The 20,963-nt window shown below is 39.8% G+C and overlaps 2 protein-coding genes across 3 annotated transcripts in view; both read left to right on the forward strand.

The window, feature by feature from the left end:
• The window catches only part of ZMYND19 (zinc finger MYND-type containing 19), a 15,521-nt gene extending 7,568 nt beyond the window's left edge, over positions 1–7,953 (forward strand). For both annotated transcript variants that reach the window (XM_072430008.1, XM_072430007.1), the window contains 4 exons: positions 4,244–4,350; positions 5,895–6,035; positions 6,258–6,438; positions 7,292–7,953. In XM_072430008.1, coding sequence (XP_072286109.1) covers positions 4,244–4,350; positions 5,895–6,035; positions 6,258–6,438; positions 7,292–7,435 — 573 coding nt within the window. In that variant the 3' untranslated portion in view covers positions 7,436–7,953. The remainder of the gene's footprint in view (positions 1–4,243; positions 4,351–5,894; positions 6,036–6,257; positions 6,439–7,291) is intronic.
• A 3,124-nt stretch (positions 7,954–11,077) lies between these two features.
• DPH7 (diphthamide biosynthesis 7) overlaps positions 11,078–20,963 on the forward strand; it is an 11,154-nt gene continuing 1,268 nt past the window's right edge. Inside the window, exons 1-9 of the mRNA XM_072431059.1 lie at positions 11,078–11,118; positions 12,369–12,533; positions 13,883–14,019; positions 17,138–17,225; positions 17,303–17,394; positions 17,509–17,675; positions 17,895–17,967; positions 18,201–18,266; positions 19,150–19,316. Coding sequence (XP_072287160.1) covers positions 12,393–12,533; positions 13,883–14,019; positions 17,138–17,225; positions 17,303–17,394; positions 17,509–17,675; positions 17,895–17,967; positions 18,201–18,266; positions 19,150–19,316 — 931 coding nt within the window. The 5' untranslated portion in view covers positions 11,078–11,118; positions 12,369–12,392. The remainder of the gene's footprint in view (positions 11,119–12,368; positions 12,534–13,882; positions 14,020–17,137; positions 17,226–17,302; positions 17,395–17,508; positions 17,676–17,894; positions 17,968–18,200; positions 18,267–19,149; positions 19,317–20,963) is intronic.

Here is a 20,963-nt window from a genome sequence, read left to right on the forward strand (position 1 = left end):
CATGGGCGGGCACAAGTGCCACACGCTGGATCTCAGGGGAAATCAAATGAATTTTTTTTTTCTTGTTTTCCTGTGCGGAAAACCTGGTGCGTCCTATAGTCCGGAGCGTCTAATGGTCCGAAAAATACGGTAATAATATTCAGGGTACGGATTGTGTTGTCCCTGGCTTCCCTCATCGGGAGAAAACCGCTTTGGTCAGGATGGACAATATCATTCAGTATTGGAGTCAGCCTATCCGCCAATATGCTGGCAAAAAGTTTCAAATCACAATTAAGCAACGATATTGGTCTATAATTGGAGCATAGGAGAGGGTCTTTGGTTTGAGTATCACTGATATGTGGGCCGCTAATGTGTCAGGAGGAAGAGTGGGACCATCAGTGAGCGCGTTCAGCGCTATAAATGCGGGCCCAGTGCTGAGAAGAATTTCTTAAAGTAGGCTAATGTCAGACCATCTGGGCCGGGAGCCTTCCCTGATGCGGCTCGGCGAATTGCTGCTTGTAGCTCAAGCAGTGTTATTGGTTTATCCAATATCTCTATAATGTCTGAGGACAATGTCGGTAAGTCGGAGGCACTGAGATATTTCTGTATTGCGATCTGGCGGTCGGAGGACGACCTACCACTAGTCCCCTCGTAAATTATACAATAGACTGTAATAGTTATGGAAGGTGTTAGCAATGTCAGGGGTGGCGGGTGCCAAGGTGCCCAAGGAGGTTTTGATTTTAGGGATATACATGGCCCCCTTCTTAGACCTAAGCGCCCTAGCCAATGCCCTACCACAGTGGTTGGCATATTCATAGTAGTATCGTTTGCAATGGGTAAGTTGTGTTTTAGCCTTTTCTCTGTACAGGGAGTTAATTTGTGTACGAGTGGCGAGTAGTTGGGATTCCAGTTCCTTTGTTGGAAGTCTTTTGTGCAACATTTCTAAACGATGCAACTCCTGTAACAGCGTATCAAGCCTTTGGTTAGTCTTTTGAGTCTACAGCTCTGTTGTATGAACAGACCTCTAATATAACATTTATGAGCTTCCCATACATAAAGTGGATTGTCTGTAGATCCTGCATTGTTGGCAAAGAAGGAAAGTTCTTCCTCAATCTTTGGGGTCAGTTCAGGGTCTTCGTCATTTAGCTTCCAAACACTGGGTTTACATTCATATATCCTTCCGGAGATCTCCATCATAATAGGGGCGTGGTCAGAGAAAGTTATGGAACCAATATTCGAGTCGCTAACTTGTGAAATGGCATCATGGGATATCAGAAAATAATCAAGTCTGGAGTAAGTATTATGGACCGCGGAGTAGAACGTATAATCCCTGTCTCCGGGGTGTTGAATATGCCAGATATCTATCAATTGATTGTCATGTAGCAGTGCTTTCAGACGTTTATGAAGGGAGTAGGGCAGGTGGGAACTGCCCTTGGATATGTCCAAGGACGGATCTAAAGTTAAATTAAAATCACCTCCTATAATGATGGTTCCTTGAGCCACCTCAGATAAGAGGGTCAGAATATATTCAAGGACAGTCAACTGGCCGGTATTAGGTAAAATTATGTTTACAAATGTAAATAGTTGCTTCTCTATCATACCCTAGACTATGAGGAAACGACCGTCTGGATCCACTTTACACAAAGAGGGAGACCATGGAAGAGAACCATCTATTAGATTGCTCACTCCCCTAGATTTAGAATCGGGTGAAGTGCTGTGATAACTGTATTTGGCTTGTTTGTTATGCAGGACCGGGATTTTGTCATGGCGGAAGTGTGTCTCATGCAGAAAGACAATATGGCTTCTGCATTTTTGGAGTGTATTGAATAGGACTGAACGTTTTGAGGGAGAGTTTAATCTCTTAACATTCAGAGATGTGAGTGTGATAGTCATAATTCCTGTGGTCTAACGGTAAGGTATGGGAAAGGGGAGGGTGGGGGAAATTAGTAAAGAATGGGGAAAAGAAAGAAGAAATTAGGAAATCAATAAAATAAGGTATATGAAGAAGAAAAAGCGAGAAAAACAAAACAACTTAAATGGAAGGAGAAATAGAGCTCTAGGCCCTAAACCTAGGTAAGTAAAACAATATACCACAACACTGACCTCTACAAGAGGCCGGGTGTACCTATGTGGGGGGTAGTGTAGGCAAGAACACTGAGCCGCTGGCTCACCAGCAGCAGGAACATAAAACACGTATACAACTATAAGTAAATCACACAGCTCTAGTAAGAGGGACCAGGAAGATTTGCTGTTCCTAAAGAACAAGGAGAGGAGATAGAATTCTAAACTTACAAAAGTAGAAAGGTTTCACAGGACTGAAGGTCCCAGAGACATTAACAAAAACATTAAATAAAGGGCATACTAAAGTGCACCGCAAAAGACAATGCAGGCTACCTACAGGAGCCGAAACAGTAACCCAACTTCAAAGCGCCAGGTATCATGTAAACAAAACAATAATAACAGTAATAGTACTGGCGGTAGGCAGCCATCCGGGAACAAAGAACCACTGAGTCCAGGATGGGCCGTCGCCCATACTCAATGTGCACTAGTGTCATCGCAATAACAGGAATCCGCTTCCGGCATAGGAGGTGTGCTCAAATCAGGACATGGATACATCAAACGATAAGTTTCTGAGGAGGTATAGAGATGCATTGTAATATATGTAGGAGGTAGACAGTGGTGGTAACAAGAGTCCAAATATTCAGCAGCAGGAAAAATCATAGTTCATGTGAATTTGAGGTATTCTCAGGGGGCGCTGAGGAGCGGCAAAGCGCCGTCTGCGTCAGGCGGAGGTAGATGATCTCAAGTAGATACTTGGTAGTACGTCTAAGACTTCCAGCCAGTTAGGAACATCAATGGGATCTGCGCCAAAGAAGGTAAACAGGGCTGGTAGCCGAAATGGATTGTGCAATGTAAACACAGTTTGGTTTGGTCACTATGAGATGTAGTGGATGTCCCCATCTATATCGGGCTCCGTGTGTGGTAATGTATTCCAAAAGTGGCTTCAGTATGCGTCTCATCTGCAGCGTGTGAGGGGATAGATCCGGAAATATCTGAATACTTGCACCATCAAAATCAATCGGCCCCTTCTGCCATGCTTTCTGAACGATTTGCTCTTTAACTTTGTAAAAGTGCACCCTGCATAGAACATCTCTGGGGAGGTCAGGTACTCCATCTCTCCTCACACCAACCCTATGTACTCTATCCAATTCTATGCACTCCGAGGGGGGTCGGTCTAAAAGGGTGTTAAAAATGGCAATAACAGTGTCCCAGGTCAGGCCCAGCTGTAGCTTCCGGGAGTCCCCTTAATCGTAAATTGTTGCGTCGGCCCCTGTTTTCTTGATCGTCCAAACTGAGAGCCAAGTTAGAAAGCACAGACTTCATGTGCAGTTGGGCATGTTCAAGTGTGTCTAATCTAAGGGAAGTTTGGGAGGAGGAGGACTCCAGTGAAGTAACCTTAATATCAACTGCTTGCACTTGATATATCTGTTCAATCTCTGCATGAACAGAGTGCTCTATGAGATGAGCCCAGGATTCCAGCTCTGTTTTAGTGGGTATAAATTTCAGGAGGGCTTGTAATTCTCTGGGCAGCTGCTGAGGTGAAGGCACTGTGGCTGAGAACTCAGCTGGGGAATCAGATGACAGACAGGAGTGTGTAGGAGACAGAACAGCAGGGATCCCAGCTGGGGGGAAAGTTCCCTCTTCACTCACCCGATCAGCAGATTCCAGGTGGTCAGCTTCACTTGCAGATGCGGGCGCCATCTTGGGAACACTTCCTCCTGCTGAAGCTGCTGAATCTGAGGGGAAATATTTATGCAAGTTGTCCCGTTAGGGGTTTTCCCTGCTTCTTTATTCTTCCGCTGCTTAGACATCACTGAGTGGGGTGGAAACAAGCTGTATGATCTGAAGTATTAGCTGCTAAAGCTGCCGTGGTCACGGAGCTCTGGGTATGTGCCTACTCACAGCACCATCGCCAAGCCACGCCCCATCTGCCACAGAAACTTAATTTGACCATGATGAGAAATATGAGCATGTTGAATATTCAGCTCTTTTTGCTGTTGGCAAGTCCAAGTCCCTGTATGTAGTGTGAATAGATAATGTTTCATGGACACAAAAACAGGGAGGGGATGGGTAAGAAAGCATGATAGCAGTTGTGCCTTTGCAGATCAGGTTCCCTCTTTTTTTAATCTAAATAGATGCAGTTCTGTTACTAGCAGCAGAATTACTGGCTAACTTGGTCCCTTTTTTCTTTTCCCTTTTTTAGGCTCGAATGGAAGTGGATGCTGATGGCAATGGGGCTAAAATATTTGCATATGCGTTCGAAAAGTGCAAAGGAAGAAGTTCTTCGCGCCTACTTCAAGAATTGCTGTGGTATGTAATAAAATATGATCTCATACTTTAGCAGGGTTTATTAAAAAGGAAGGCTGTTATTGAGATATACATGAAGGTTCATTTTATGTTTTATCTAGATTGAGGTTCTATTTCCTCCCTGGCGTTTTTCCCAAGTGTGGCTCCGGGTGGATTTTTCATACCAAAAGCTTTAAACCCCAAGCCATACTCGGAGTGGGATTAAAACTCCTACCTTGTTCCCACATTCCAGCCGTGTCCTTCAGCGATGTCTGGCATCATCCCCTACCGATGGGCGCCTGTGTCCCTGGTGTGTAAACTTTGGGGATGCCAGGCCAGGGGAAGCAAATGCCGGCTGGGCATCTGCTTGTGCGTCTTGAGCTGGAGGGCAGGGCCATGGGGCAGGTAGGCAGGAACAGGTGGGAACATGCTTCATCATTTTAACAGAAGCCAATGATCTATTTTGGGTATTTGTAAGAGTGACATTCCTCCCACTGGCCAGCAATGTAAGAGGCATTTTTTTTACTGACCACTGCACTAATTTACTGTGAGCTGTAGTAATAGTAATTATAGCAGGGGTTCACTGAAGATCTGAAAGTTACATCAAGAGGTTACCCCCATGTTAAAAATTGTCAAGAGACACTGCTGTAGATACTCAAAATAAAGCAAAGTAAATGGTACATTTGAATATTTTGCTGTGCAATAATGTGAACTTAAAACAAATGGTGAAAAGAGGGTGAGACACTATTCCAGGTTCTTCCAGTGACAATGAAGTAAATACATTTTTGTATCCCACTTATTATAGTCTGACAATTGCACAGAAGTTAATTACAGTTAAGTTTGCCAGTTTCTTTATTATTACAAATCTATGCTTCTATCTTCCATAGCAGTCTAATTCTGTCCAAATTTCCGTGCAAAAAGCGTTATGTTTTTGCATGAAAATTTATTTTACCTTGTAGGGCTATAATTCTTGGGCATAACTCCCCAGAATATGTCCAATAATTAATTTAATAAACTTTAAAAAAAAATCTGTAACTGTACAGTAGAATATAATAATTTCTTTCTTTGGACTCAATACAGCTATTTTGTATTGAATCCAATACAAAATTATTTGAATTTCCCGCCACTCCACCCGCACGAACCAGCGCCTGCACTGATGTCATGGGAACCCCTATAGATCTCAGCTCTACACTTTGTGTCTCGAGATCGGAGGGAGAAGACGTGTCCCCAGGACCTGCGGAGACCAGAAGGACGACAACATGAGGAAGGTAAGTAGGGTTTTTCTTAGCCTAAAGCAGTCCGAAGTGTGACTCGGGATTACTGCTTTTTGCAAGTAAAATCCTCGGGATCACACTCGGGATTACCGCTAGGGGGGTTGTAGACAGTCATGTTTTTGTCGGCGAATCTTCCGATCTGCACATGATCCGAAAATTTCCAGCCCTTATTGGTGGATCAACATCCCATTGACAACATTGACTGTGTTCTTATTTTTCACACGCTAAAACCATTTTTCAATGAATATCTTATGTATAGCAGGGGACAGATATTTTTTGGTTTTTGATTTTTAGGCAACGGCACAAAGGTGGCATTGCTCCAGGATTCCAAGTTTTACATTTAAATGGAATTACAGTTGATAACAGATTGGATAATCTGCAAGTCGTTCCTCGGGGCTGGAAACCTGAGATAGAAGAGGTGTCTAGCAAGCAAAGGTAAAAGACATAACCTGTGCCTTGCGTGTAGCTGTTCACCACTGGCTTTTTATGTGTGTGATGTTTTCTTTTAAGAACAGTTAAACATTTTAGAGTTGGACATGTAAAAATGCATATCTAATAAAATCTTTTTTTTAGATTGTCTTGGTTTTAGAACATTATCTGGCTGTATTGTAACGTGAGGATGAGCTGGTTTCTCATGTAAATTTGTGTGTACTGCAGGGAACAGTCTCTTTATTGGCTAGCTATACAACAACTTCCTGCTGACCCTATAGAAGACTTGTTTCCACTGCTGAATTACACTCGGTGTTATAACGCTAATGGAGAAGTGATTCGGGAGGAGGAGAACTCTTGCACATATTTTGAGTGTCATTATCCTCCTTGCACTATAATGGAGAAACAGGTATGGGCTATCTGTTTATCTAAGTGGTGTGTTCCTATTTAGTTATGCCTTTTGGGTTTTGGTTTTCAGGTTCTGAATATAAACTTGCTGACACCAAAGTTTTTTTTAAATACACTTCATCTTTAACACCATATTTCATAGTCCATAAACACAGCACTGTGCTGTTCACAATGTTTTGCTTTTTAAAAAAACACAAACAATTGCAATGTAGTGTCAGCCCAACCTATGAATGCATAATCTGTCTGGTATGTGAACGCAAAGAAACATTTATTAATGTGATTCAGTTATAGGATCATGCAAGTGCTGGAGTTCATTAATACTGCTTTTTGCATTGTATGGGTGTGACACTTAACTGACACTTTACTAACGGGGAGGTTGTCCTTTTACTAATGCTTGTAGACCCTTAGACCTTTTCACTCTTTGAATTGTATAAAAAAAACTTTAGTGTCTCAAGGACTGTGACATCTTTTGTGTTCATGTGGGAAATATTGACAAGCAAATAAAAACAAAATCCATTTTTCTTTCTGCACGCTGAAGAAAATTTCTTTAGAGTATGCTTAAAAACTATAAATTTGTTAACTATTCTATGGTGACATGTCACACGTGTTTTTTACTAAAACTTCTACGAACCATTCAATTTTTATATATATATATATATATATATATATATATATATATGGATTTTTTTATTCTGTGACCCTACTAGTCTGTAAAACAAATTTTAAACTTCTAATAAAATGCATTTTGATTATCCTTTTGTAAAGATTTTTACTTTTCTGTCATGTGCAGCAAGAAGTATTCGGAGCATCACTTTTACCTAATTGTTACCTTTTTTTTTTTTCCCTTTTTTTAGATGCGTGAATTTAATATATGTGGTAGATGCCAACAAGCAAGATACTGCGGCACCCAGTGCCAACAAAAGGACTGGCCAGCCCACAAAAAGCACTGTTCAGAGAAGGTTCGTATTTCTCAATGTGAGCCGGAGCCAGAACGGTGACCACAGCATTCTGTACTGCAGCACGCTCCATGTTTATAAGGAGAATGGGATGTGTTCTGCACACATGCAAGTGACTGGTCAGGGATGCCAGAGGCACTGAAAATATTCCTGTGATGCTTGAGCGGATGTAAGGCTATGGCGGACCATGCCTCCTAGAAATGGCTATGATGGACTATTCCGCCTGGAACTGTGATGATTGAAGGAGTGGGACCTTCCGTTCCAGTATTAGAATTTGTCTTACAGACTACTGTGAAAGCTCCAACCCAGAGCTTATAATTTATGTTTGTAAAAGTTTATGTACAGTTTTTTTTTTTTTTTATTTATTGATTGGGCTAAGAGGAATTGATCCCAGTTTTCAAAGTCAACATTGACAAGCTCAATGTTCAGCTCTCCTTTCCATGTTTTATTTGCGGTAACCTTTTAACAACAAAAGGAGAATAACTTGCTATGTATTGTCGACTGGGATGATATATATTATGCATGGACATGTTCTAAAAAATAAAAAAGGCTAAATGTCATTTGGTATTTGTAGTTTAAAGGAAACTGCGGGAGTGGGGCTGATGAACAGAATAAAATGCTGAAATCCCACTGGATTCATGAAACAGTCACGATATAACAGCCTGAGAAAAGAGGATCAGCATCGCCTCTAGGAAAATGCATAGACAAGAGTCGGTGTGACAGCCTAAAAAAAGGGCAGGCATCTGTCTTATTAGAGGGGGTCTGTATTTAATGAAAGAATTTCCAACCTATGGTCCATATTCAAATTTTTGTGATTCCTTCATGATGGTCTTTACTCTGGAGTTATGTCAACTGTTGCCATGGTATATATTAATGCTAGGGAGTCTGTTTTCTCTTTTTCTAAAGTGGAGCTATACACTATATATACTTCCAGGTCCTCTGTTCATCGCAGGTCCTACCATCTCAAACTTTCCTTCCTTGTTTTCATCTTTGATCATTTTAATTGGCTTGGATGAGCTAACTTCTGTGCTGGTGAGCGGGAGTTCATTCAGTGCTGGCTACAGTAGAAGAAGCTGTGCTTGTTATGCACACAACCAATTCAACTAACCTACCAACCCATGCACAGTCAGACATTTTGACAGTTTAAGGGAGCCACCAGGCAGGTAAATATGCTCTTTGCACAAGGGGCATCATCTGTCCATTTCTGCAAGAAAACCCTACCTTATCACAACCTCCATTATGTCATAGCTTGGTTTTATACCAGGTATAATAAGCCAGTAGCAATAGGGGATGCCATTTCAGGCTTCGTGGAAGATATTCTTGCCCTAAATATTTGATTCAGGTCTGTAAGTATTGAAGCCAATGTAACACCAACACAGCCAGACAAGGTGGTCTTTTTTTTTTTTAAATGTTGGGTGATGGTGGTATTGAGTGTTCTTTGATTTTTGCAACTTGACAGGGTAATCAACTCTGACAATTTTTGTAAGAGGATTTTACAAAAGTATTACTTGTGTTTTAGTATAAAGCAATTGGTTCTGCGTAGGCCATGCTACTCTTTTCTGGTTATTAGGAATTACAAACTATTGAAAAGATGGCCTGCTAGTTGTGTTCCATTGGTAACCTACCAGATGAAATATGGCTACTCAAAAATATAATATACACAGCAGTAAAATAAATCCTTATTTAATAGGCTTTTGTATTTCTTAACGATTGTCATGATAAGTTTGGAGCTGATATTGTGCAAATTCTTTCCTGGCCATTTGTGACTTCAATTCAAACAAGTACACAGCAGTGCAAGAATTGGAAAAGTAACATACGGCAAATAAATTATGTGGTTCATTTATCAAGTGTTAAACAGATTGTTTACAGGAAACATGGAATTTTTTCTCTATAAATGAAAAAAAAATTTTGTTCATCCTCTTGGTGATGAGCTGAGACGATTGCTACTTTTTAACCTGACTGCCACTCTTGTTAATTAAATAATTAATATGATCAGTTTACTATCTTCTGTTCAACCCTTTTAAAACTGGACTGTTGTTTTACTACTATTTTTACATATTTCTACAAATGACAACCAGAATGTTTTACAACTATTAACGGATGGCACATGAAAACAAGACACAAATCAGAACTCTTGAAGTATCGCTTTCGCAGGACTGCTTAGAGGACCATCTTCAAATCTTAAATGTTTTGGTCCCAGGGTGACCTCCTTGCTGCCACTGCTCTTAACACAACAGTTGTAAAAGTGACTAAATATCAAAATATGAGAATTGTTTGTGCTCCTGCGCTCCACCCTAATCCAACCTCTGTTGGGGGGACAGGAAATGCAAAGAGCTGTCAGAAGTGCCGGGGTCAATATATACTAAGACAGCTAAACAAATTCTACTACACTGCTAGTGAAGAGGAATCACTGAAAAGCCATCATTGTAAAATCTCAGGTTATCTAGTTAGAAATGTCGCAGGGGATACACCTATGTCGGCATCAACTGTAATTCTTAATAATGCAGCAACAGACATGTTTGATAATACAAACACAATTTCTATGTATAATGTGCCTTCAAAAACCCAACCATCTTCTAATCCAAGCCCCACTGCAGATACCAGGGCTATTGATGCACTTCTGCTGACACCAACAGGAGGTTAAAAATCTGCTTCTGGTATGTACATACCATATAGTTTTTCCAGTACACTGATAATTTACAAATTGATGCTGCTCTTTCTATGTTGAGATCTCATGCAATTCCAATATAGGTTTAATAACCCTGCTGCTGGCATACACTTTTCTGAAATAAGCCAGAAAATCCTACCCTGCTACCTTATTCAGCTCACACGCATTATTTTAATGTACAATATACAAGGGTGGGGGGGGGGTTTGATTAATTTTGCGCTAAGCAGGCTCTCCATGGGTTGTCAATAAACATAAACTGGGCAACATTCTCTAATGTCTGAGGTCACCTTAAAGAGTAAGTAAACATTGCTGCCAACACAGGGGTTTTATTGTAATAAGGCACCATTCAGTGAGTTCTGAATGATCCCAGAAGCATTTTAAATTGAAATCATCAACACAAACCAAAAACCATGAACCTTAGCATTATTATTATTTTTTTTGTAAAGCAGTCATTTTAGGGCTTGCACTTCCACTTCTGCAATCCATTAGCAGACAGATAGGGAATGTTTTACTTGCCTGCTAATGTACTTCTATCTCACTGCATATCACTGAAACAAATAATGACATTCACTCTATAACACCACTCATGCTCTTGCATGTTACTTGCAGTGTCTGGCAAAATGATTGCCTAGTCTCCCCCCCATGTCTTGTAGCTAACAGTTCTAGTAGATCAACATACCATTAGCCAATGGGGCTCATGCACTAAATGATTTGTCATTGTTCACGCAAAAAAATTGAAGATTCCTTGAATCTATCATTTATTCCTGCAAAAAAAGTAATCTTTTTTCATCATTAATAGATAAAGAAGATGTTTTTACACATTTTATGATGTGTAGACTCCTAGCTGTGTTAAAAAATCTAATTGTATAAATGAACCCTAAAGTGCCGTTCTACCTACTCAGAAAACAGAGGCAATTGGAGGTCACGTGATCCTTGGTCTCAGGCATTGCCTTATTGGCTGTGCTTCCTGTCAGTCTGTGCGTGGAGAGGGGGTTGTCTCAGCGCTTCATAGACCCGGAAGTAGTTGTGGATGTATTGCTGGCAGTGTTGCATGTAGGTGAGTGACATGTGCGTTGTATGTGTTGTATCCCTGTGACCGACATTCGAGTTCCTGTACATACACTGACATCATTACATGTTACCGAATGTTCTTATTCAGTAATAGGCGCAGTCCAACAGCTTGAACCCTTTACAGTCAGGGTTTACTTTGTACCAGTGCAACATTCCCAAGACCTTTTAACCTTTTATAATTCCTATTTGTTACTCTAAACTATTCCTACAGAGTCCCTATAACCTAACTGTGATGACAACTCAACCTTAGTGCACAACATCATTTGGAGACATTAAGTGAAGTCATTTTGTTCTTATTGTTCTTATTCTATTCATTCCTGTTATTACTAATAGAGGTGGAAACATGTAAAAAAATATTCAATAATTCAATATTCCAGGAGAACTGTAACGTTTTTTCATTAAAGAGGAACTATACTCAAAACACACCTTCAATCCCGCAGGGCAGACCGATCACTCCGGGCGTGTTCGGCAACTGTCCCAGAGCCGGCACTCCAGGCGCCGCTACCTTCGTCTTCTCTTCCGGGTTCTTCATCCTATGTCACCCAACCCATGCGTAACATAACGTAGGATAAAAAAATTTGGGGATCCCACTGTGCATGCATGAGATCAGCAAATTTTTCTCTTTGAGCAAAAACGCTCCTTCTGCGCATGCCTGAGATGCTCGGGCATGCGCGGGAGCACCCAAGAGCTTCCTGGGATGCCTGACATAGGTATCCTGGGAGGCTTTGCGCTCCCACTCTTACTCGACCGCCTAGAGGTGGTGCTGCACCTAAAGAAAAAACAAAAAATCAGAATTTTTACCCTACATAAAAGGGGTTCTCTACCCTTTTATGTAAAGTGAAAATTCTGAGTATAAGTATGCTTTAAGTTCATTTTCAACAAAATCTGTATGATTAAGGATGGCCAGCAGGATGAACAGAAGGGTGAATATCTAAAGCAACTGCATGCACAGCCATAACCATACCCTTCCCAGAAGGTTCTATTGTCTGACATCCCTCTCCACTTCGAGATCTTGCTGAGATCCTCTCCTGTAGGAGGCTACTGTATCCTACTGTCCACGTCACAACACACCTTTGTATCTTTCCTGACAAACAAGCAGGCAAATTTTTGTGCAAACATAGAGATTTTTTAAAATATTTTATTAGTATATCTTTTTATAAAATCTGAGGCAGATTTTGTGCACATATGTTAGATTTGTAACTTGTTATTAAAACATATGTTTTGCTTTGATTTTAGGAGAGGTGATGTTCGCAGACAGACATGGCAGGGAGCAGCAAAACTCAGACATTGCAGGTCATAGATACAGAGTACAGTGCAGATGCTGCAGAATGGTGTCCTGTGGATGGCTGGAACACAGTCCTGGCCTGTGGCACGTATCAGCTGAAAAAGCCAGACAGTGATGTAAGTACTTCATTCTCTTGACTTATTGGCTGCACTTTCAGATTGTGAGTATTAATAATTTGCTGAAAGTCACTGAGTGAAGGGTGAATGGTTTGTATTAAATTCTAAGTAGATACAGAAAAGGAAAATTCAGGCACTGCTCCAGTCTTCCTATGTCTGTCTTCACTCTGCATAATTGAAATGTAGAATGTAGAGAATCTAAATACTGCTTTACCGTAGCCAAATTGTACCTGAAAAAGCTCATTTTCTTTTGTGCTCCATAAAGCAGGTCATACACATATACTAACAACAGTGTGGAACAAGACCTGCTTGATTGGATACAAATTAAACAGATTATTCAGGTGGACCATTGTAAGAGAGAGCACAATTTAGATATTATTTAATATAGGCAAACATGCTGTGACCTGCATCTATAAAGTCCTCACCACATGACCCCCTTTAAGTATAAAGTTCTAAAGTAATCTGTTCTAAAATGTATTAGTAAGACTGCTCTTACTGATATAAATGATAGTTTACCGACTCTTTCTAGTTAAAATACTTTCAGTCACTGACCTCAAAAAAGGATGTAGCTCAAGAAAATAAAACAGAATTTCAGAATTCTTAACTTGCATGGCCAGTAGATTTCCAGTTTCCTTGATGGCATGAGACTGTATACCAAAAGAAATAACACTTTTTAAAGAGATTATTTACATTAATTATTTATATGAAAATACTAAACCATTACCTAGCCACTGCTGAAATGAGAAATAGCTGCACCATACAAAACCATTGGGTCATGGCTGAATGGTGCACTAATCTGACAACTCCTAGTAGTGTCAGAACTCACCAATATGACCTGGTATTACCAGTTTTATCAGCTTATCCCTATTATGGGGAGCGTTACTGTAGCGTTACTAAATCTCAGGTGGTCCCTAAAAGCAAAGCTGTGGAAAGTTACTGCTGGTAGCTGGTAGGTAAGTGCCTGTTGAGATTAGTCCTGCAATGATGTAGGTGATGGCTGGCTTTACCCCTTTGCGTCTTGTTATCCTGATAATCTTTTATTGCTTTGGGCCGGGGTGTTGTCATGCGTTTATATGCCCTGCCATTCCCATCAATAGTGCATCAACACAAAAAATGGTCATGAATTGGACCTTTTTATTGCTGTCAGATGATCATTTTTGTATAAAAATGATATTGGCTGGAATGCCTTTAAATAGCAAGGACAGTTCTGTGCATGTGTAGCACCACTTCCAAATGTCTTAAAGTCATTAAAGGGACATTTAGGCTTTTGAAACCTATAGGCCGTCCCATTATAACAGCTCTTAATCACTTGCCTCCTAACCAACTTGTCTGTCTCCTTTACCCCACAGCATGGTGCAGAGAAAAGTGATGACCCTCATATGCGGCTGGGTCGCCTTTACCTCTATAACTATAATCCCCACCAGCTGTTTTCACCTGTTTTGGAGCTGCAAAGGAATGAAACAGCCGCCATATTGGACATGAAATGGTATGGACACAAACTGATCCTTTTACCAAAAATGATTTCCTGTAAAACACATACAGTATATACATTGGATGATATAAACATTTGCACATGTGATATAAAGGACATCCATAAAAATAAATGTAATATACAGGTTGTATGATTATCTCATTTTGCTCTCCACTGCTGTATTCTTCTTTTGCCATGTGGTGTGATACAGATCTGCCCTTTTCGGTGTTTACAGTCCCGGTATTTACAGATATCTACAGAGGTGACATGTATCCCAGAGCAAATGATGTGGATAGATTTAAATTAAAGGTTAATAATAAAGGGCAACCACAGACAGATAAAAAATGTATTAATTTACTTTATGCTCTGTATTTTTTATACAACTGGGAAGCACACAACTCTGTCCTTACAATAAATGCCTAATGATAATTCCCAGGGAGTCTGGTTCAATAGTTGGAGCAACTAGGTGTAAGCCAAACAGGGCTTTATTGTTTAGAAGAAGGGTACAAGAAGAAGGGTGTCTTTATCAATGTTCTGCTCCTTTATTGTCCATTTAAAGACTGGTATAGTTTATGGGCCAGCTTTGCTAAATACAGTATAGTTCACAAGAAAGTCTAAATTATGCCTAAACTTCAAAGCTAACTGAATAGAATGACAATTTTCACAAAAATTTACTTCAAATATTTTTTTTAAATTTTTTTTCTGTTTGCCCATTTTGTAGAATATTTGTCACGGCTAAATCTATTAGAATCAGGGAATGGAAGCTGTCATTTTTTGCTGCATGCTTGATCTATGCCGATATCACTTGCAATAAATCTGCAGTGATGTACAGTTAGGTCCATAAGTATTTGGACAAAGACAACTTTTGTCTAAATTTGCCTCTGTACATTACCACAATTAATTTTAAATGGAACAACTCAGATGTAGTTGAACTGCAGACTTAATTCAGTGGGTTGAACAAAAAGATTTCATAAAAATTTGAGGAACTAAAGTCTTTTTTTAATACGATCACCTCATTTAAGGGCCTCAAAAGTAATTGGACAAATTAAAAAGCTGAAAATAAAATTTCATTTCTAATACTTGGTTGAAAACCCTTTGCTGGCAATGACAGCCTGTAGTGTTGAACTCATGGACATCACCAGATGCTGGGTCTCCTCCTTTTTAATGCTCTGCCAGGCCTTTACTGCAGCAACTTTCAGTTGCTGTTTGTTTGTGGGCCTTTCCATCAAGAAGTGAAATGCATGCTCAATTGGGTTCAGATCAGGTGACTGACTTGGCCATTCAAGAATATTCAACTTCTTTGCTTTAATAAACTCCTGGGTTGCTTTGGCTGTATATTTTGGGTCATTGTCCATCTGTATTATGAAACACCTCGCAATCAATGTGACTGCATTTAGCTGGATTTGAGCAGACAGTATGTCTCTGAACACCTCAGAATTCATTTGGCTGCTTCTGTCCTGTGTCACATCATGGATAAACACTAGTGTCCCAGTGCCACTGGCAGCAATGCACGCCCAAGCCATCACACTGCCTCCGCCATGTTTTACAGATGATGTGGTATGCTTTGGATCATTTCTTGCCATCATTCTGGTAAGTTCTGGTAAAGGTTGATCTTGGTTTCATCTGTCCAAAGAATGTTTTTCCAGAACTATGCTGGATTTTTTAGATGTTTTTGAGCAAAGTCCAATCTATCCTTTCTATTCTTGAGGCTTATGAGTGGCTTGCACCTTGCGGTGCCCCTCTGTATTTACTTTCATGCAGTCACCCTTTTTATGGTAGACTTGGATATAGATACGCCTACTTCCTGGAGAGTGTTGTTCACTTGGTTGGCTGTTGTGAAGAGGTTTCTCTTCACCATGGAAATGATTCTGTGGTCATCCACCACTGTTGTCTTCCGTGGACGTCCAGGTCTTTTGGCGTTGCTGAGTTCACCAGTGCTTTGTTTCTTTCTCATGATGTACCAAACTGGATTTTGCCACTCCCAATATTGTAGCAATTTCTCGCGTGGGTTGAAAAACAAAGGAATTGCCCACACCAGCCCATGAAATAGCAATTGAGTCAATTGTCCGATTACTTTTGAGCCCGTGAAATGAAGTGATTGTGTAAAAAAAAAGGCTTTAGTTCCTCACATTTTTATGCAATCTTTTTGTTCAGCCCACTGAATTAAAGCCGAAAGTCTGCATTTCAACTGCATCTGAGTTGTTTCATTTAAAACTAATTGTGGTAATGTATAGAACCAAAATTCGAAAAAAAAGTTGTCTCTGTCCAAATATTTATGTACCTATTTTACCTTAAGGAGCTTGGAACCAGCATATTACTCAGTAGTTGTTAAGTTGTAGTTAAATAGTTGTTAAAATATAAAAATCTGCACGTATAATATGTATAAATTTGCAAGTCTGTATAGATTGCTTGTTCCATGGGCTTTATGTACAGATTTTATACCATTCTGCTAACTAATGATAAAGCTAGCAAAATCTCTATGTCCACACATTACCACTGTCCCCACTTTCCTATTGTCCAATTAAGGTGCCCATCAAATATAGTGGCCAAAAGGAGGCAAGGAGAACTGGATGGGATGGATAACACAAGAAGCTTGAAATTTTAAGGGAAACAGGTTCCTTTAAAAATATGCATTGTATGTGAGCAATGCGGGGAGCAAGCACTATCCTGTATTGGCCACAAATATGTTGTAAAATATACCTGCAGACTTATATATATGCTGATTTACTATTCTGAAAATCTCCAACCTTAAACAAACATGTAAAAAAAGGTAATGTGACTTGTTTTTATTAGTTGCTTACCTGCACCAGGTCATTCATTGAGAAGTATAGAAAGTACTTTTCATGTCATGTTTACCATGACACCTGTAACCTAAGTTATCTATTGATATTTGTATATATGGTATGTATTAGCAACAGTATGGTTTTCGGTCTACTCCTTTTTTGTGTCTGGCTCTTTTTTTACTTTGAAAGCCAAGCCTCTGGATAAAAAGGAAACCTTTTCACTTGCATATGGAAACTAGTAGCACTGGTTCTAAAGGAAAACAAAATTAAAAACCCAGTTGTGTAGTTTGGGACTTTCATGTGTGTTACCTGTCAAGAAAGTAAACATTAATATGTTGTTTTCTGTCTAGGTGCCACATTCCCCTTTCAGGTTGTCCTGTGTTGGGCATTGCTAATGCTAAAGGTTTACTAGAGCTTTATAAACTACAAGGCAGCAAGGTAAGTGTACAAATAGGCCTCTGGATATATTTTGCATATTGTATCTGGTCTCTGCAGTGACTGTTTTTATTCAGTAGGAAAGTTCCCAGGTGGAACCTGTGTATAGCATGGAAGTAGGCGATGACTGCCTGGCTCTGTCCCTCGACTGGTCAACAGGAAAAAGAGAAAGGTAAGTCCCCCCCGCCCCACTGTTTCCTGATTATAGCTTTTTTTTTTTAAACTATTGACACTTTAAAACTTAAAATAAATAATATATATGTGTGCTTTCCCGCTTTTTGTTCAGTAACTCAACAGTAAAGATCATCTGCAGCGACTCAAAGGGACGTCTCAGTTTACTGCAGGTTGAAGAATCTTCACCTTCCTTGGACATGCTATGTCAGTGGGATGCCCATGGGTATGAAGCGTGGATCGCTGCATTCAACTACTGGAATTCTAAAATGGTTTACTCAGGTGTGTGTAGAAACTATAAATGTTAAAATATGTTGTCAGTATTGTTGTCCTTGCTTTAATGTACTTTGAATGGAATAGAGTTAATGTTTTCCATTTTAAGTATAGTGTGTTTTTTTTCTTTTGTTTTTTTTAATATTTTAATATTAACACAGCATGACATTTGGTTGCAACAGCTGAATTTTTTCAGTACAGAAACAATTCCTTTTCCCCTTTGTACAGGTGGAGATGATTGTTTACTGCGAGGATGGGATATAAGATGTTCACCAGACTACCCAATTTTTACCAGCAAACGGTACATGCAGCCATTGTATGGACTGATTTATTTTGCATTCCTGTATTACATAGGTATTTAAATAAAGGTTTGCTGTTCTAGTACTTGGTATACAGGATGTCAAACTTACTAACTCCATCATAAGTGGAGAAAACTATAAGTAGCTTCTGTGATCACTACTACCTGCCAATGTAATTGTGGGGGAATTCGTTATGATTAATCTTTTTTTATTCTTTTCTATCCCTCATTCTCAGACATTCAATGGGAGTGTGCAGCATCCAAAGTCACCCTCTTCGGGAGAATGTTCTGGCCACGGGAAGGTGAGAAATGTGGGACAACCTTCTCTGCTGCCATAGCAAATATGCAAATACCCTTTTGTTAAAACATTGGAGATGCAAACTGAATACACTGATCTAATTCATTGTACTTGTCCGTTGTTGAAGCCTGCATTACTCCTAGTTCATCAGTAAATAGTAGTACTGTGTTTTATACCAGTCGTCGCCAACCTTTTCGAACCCATGGGCCAACGGCTCAGGACCGCGCATGTGCAGGGATCTGAATGTCACTCGAAGAGAAGAAACTTCCCCCCATAGTGATGTCATGATGCCAAAAGCTGCCCACTCAGCTGCTCAGACCTGCGATGGAAGAGTGGGTGAGTTGTGTCCAGAGACACAACCCACCCACCACCCTGGGCCTGCGACTCGTAGGGGAGATATGGTCCTTGACTTTGACTGGTGCGACCTCCAGCGGGGTCCTTCTCCCGGCCAGGGCCGCAGACCACAAGTTGGCTTTATAATAATCATCACTCAGTTCGGATGCTAATCGAAATTTAGTATATTTTACTACTGTTATATCAAAGCCCATTTGTAAAGCAGAAGTGAATCAATCACAGCAATCAACAGGTCTAAAGAGTAATTTCTCACATAAAACATCACCTCCTTTGCTCTAACTTCTGTGGGTACACAGAAGAGTCTGTTTAGGATTAGGCCCCTTTGCCTATTACCTGCTCAGTAGAGTGGAGGGCTGCCATATATACTGATGAAATTGTAGAAACGCTCTGGTTTTAGTTAAGAAGCCGTATTCTTCATATAATTAAACATGGTGCATGCTTTAAATATCTACCCCCCCCCCAAGGATATTATTGCCTAACTTGGATGAATAGGTATTGGATTTTTACATCTGTTGTTTTTTTTTCATTTTTAGTTATGATGAACATGTTCTCATCTGGGATTTGAGACAGATGAGGCAGCCTTTATCTGATACTCATGTTCAAGGAGGAGTCTGGAGGCTAAAGTGGCACCCAACAGAGAGCGCCCTCCTGCTGGCCGCCTGTATGCATAGTGGCTTCCACATTCTGGATACAGTTTCTGGTAAGTTCAGAATAAAGAACCAGAAAATGTATATAAAATAAAAAGTGAAACCTATAATTTAACCCAAATTGGATTTGTCTACAAAGAGAGGGGACTTTTGGTTAACAACAAGATGCTTCACAGGGAATACTAAAACCAATAACAGATTTATTAAATTTTGTATAAACTAACTGAAAAAAATAAATATTCAATACAATATTAGCATGTAATCATTCAAAAGTCCATGAGTTCTGATTCATAGGTTCAAGTCATACTTATAAATCCCACAGTGTAACACAGAAATCAAATTACTCAATGGCCATGTTTTAAATGCTTGTCAAATGCCCATTTTAACTAGAGCAGCAATTTCAAATGGAGCACAAGGTTTCCAGTGATTAGGCAAGAAGGAACTTTCTTTTATAGGTGAAATTGAGTCACCTATTGTAGGTAGGGTTCAAGAACAACAGTATAAGGGAATTTCTCACTTTCTTCAGCCTCAGGTTGCAGATACATTGATCCATGCAGCATACACGTGAAGTGGGTAGAGAGGGCAAATAATGAGCGAATTTACAATAACTAAAAGCATTATATCTGCTTATTTTTTTCTAAATATACATATTTAAATGCAGCCTTACTTTTTATGCTTACCATAATGATATAATGATGAAAATATGGGGAAGATAATAGACATCACAATATGGAATAGCAAGAGTGTGTGTGTATTTATACACTGATCAGCCAAAACATTAAAACCATCTGCTTTTATATTGTGTAGGTTCCATTTATATTGCTAAAAAAAGCTCTGACCCTTTGGGGCATAGACTCCACAAGTGTTAGCTTCTGTGTTTGAAGGCATCTTGTGGCCTTTGGCATCAAGACCTTAGTAACAGATGTTTTAAGTTACACTGCCTCCACCAACCATCCTTCTTTCCATAGTGCATCCTTCCACCATAAATGACACACATGCACTTATATTTCTTACTGTAAATGCTGTTGTGGAGATTCTTGGACCAAAGAATCTACCTGTTACAATCTGAACTTTTTCAGTTGTTTAGAACCCCACACCTGACATTTTTTCCACCTTCTAACACATCACCTTCAAGGACAAATGTTCACTTGCAATGCTGGCATACATGGCAGTGTTATGATCTGGGGTTGCTTCAGTCATTCAGGTCTAGAGATACAGCAACCAAAAGTTATGTGCCCAAAAAATGAGGCCAGCTGACTACCTGCATATACCAAACGACCATTTTTTTCCATCAATGGATTTTTGATGGCATGGGCAGATTTGAGTTTGACAATGCTAGGATTTACCTGACTCAAATTGTAAAAGTGTGATTCACTGAGTAGGAGACATCATTTTCCCATATGTGTAGGCCATCACTGAGCCAGGTCTTAACCTCGCTGGGAACCTTTGGGATGTGCTGTAGAAAAATAAATCTGGGGCCCAACTCACCTTTCATCAGATGTTGGCTAAAAAGTACGCAACTCTGGACAGAAAAAATGTCATGTCATTTATTAATGTTATTGAAACAATACCATGACAACACATGTTCTGTAATCAAAGTTTAAAAGGTGTTCCGACTAAATTTTAGAGTGTGTGACTTTAGTTTTGGCCAGGTGTGTGTGTGTGTGTGTGTGTATATATATATATATATATATATATAT

This window comes from Pyxicephalus adspersus, chromosome Z, assembly GCF_032062135.1.
Source record: "Pyxicephalus adspersus chromosome Z, UCB_Pads_2.0, whole genome shotgun sequence".
NCBI lineage: Eukaryota > Metazoa > Chordata > Amphibia > Anura > Pyxicephalidae > Pyxicephalus > Pyxicephalus adspersus.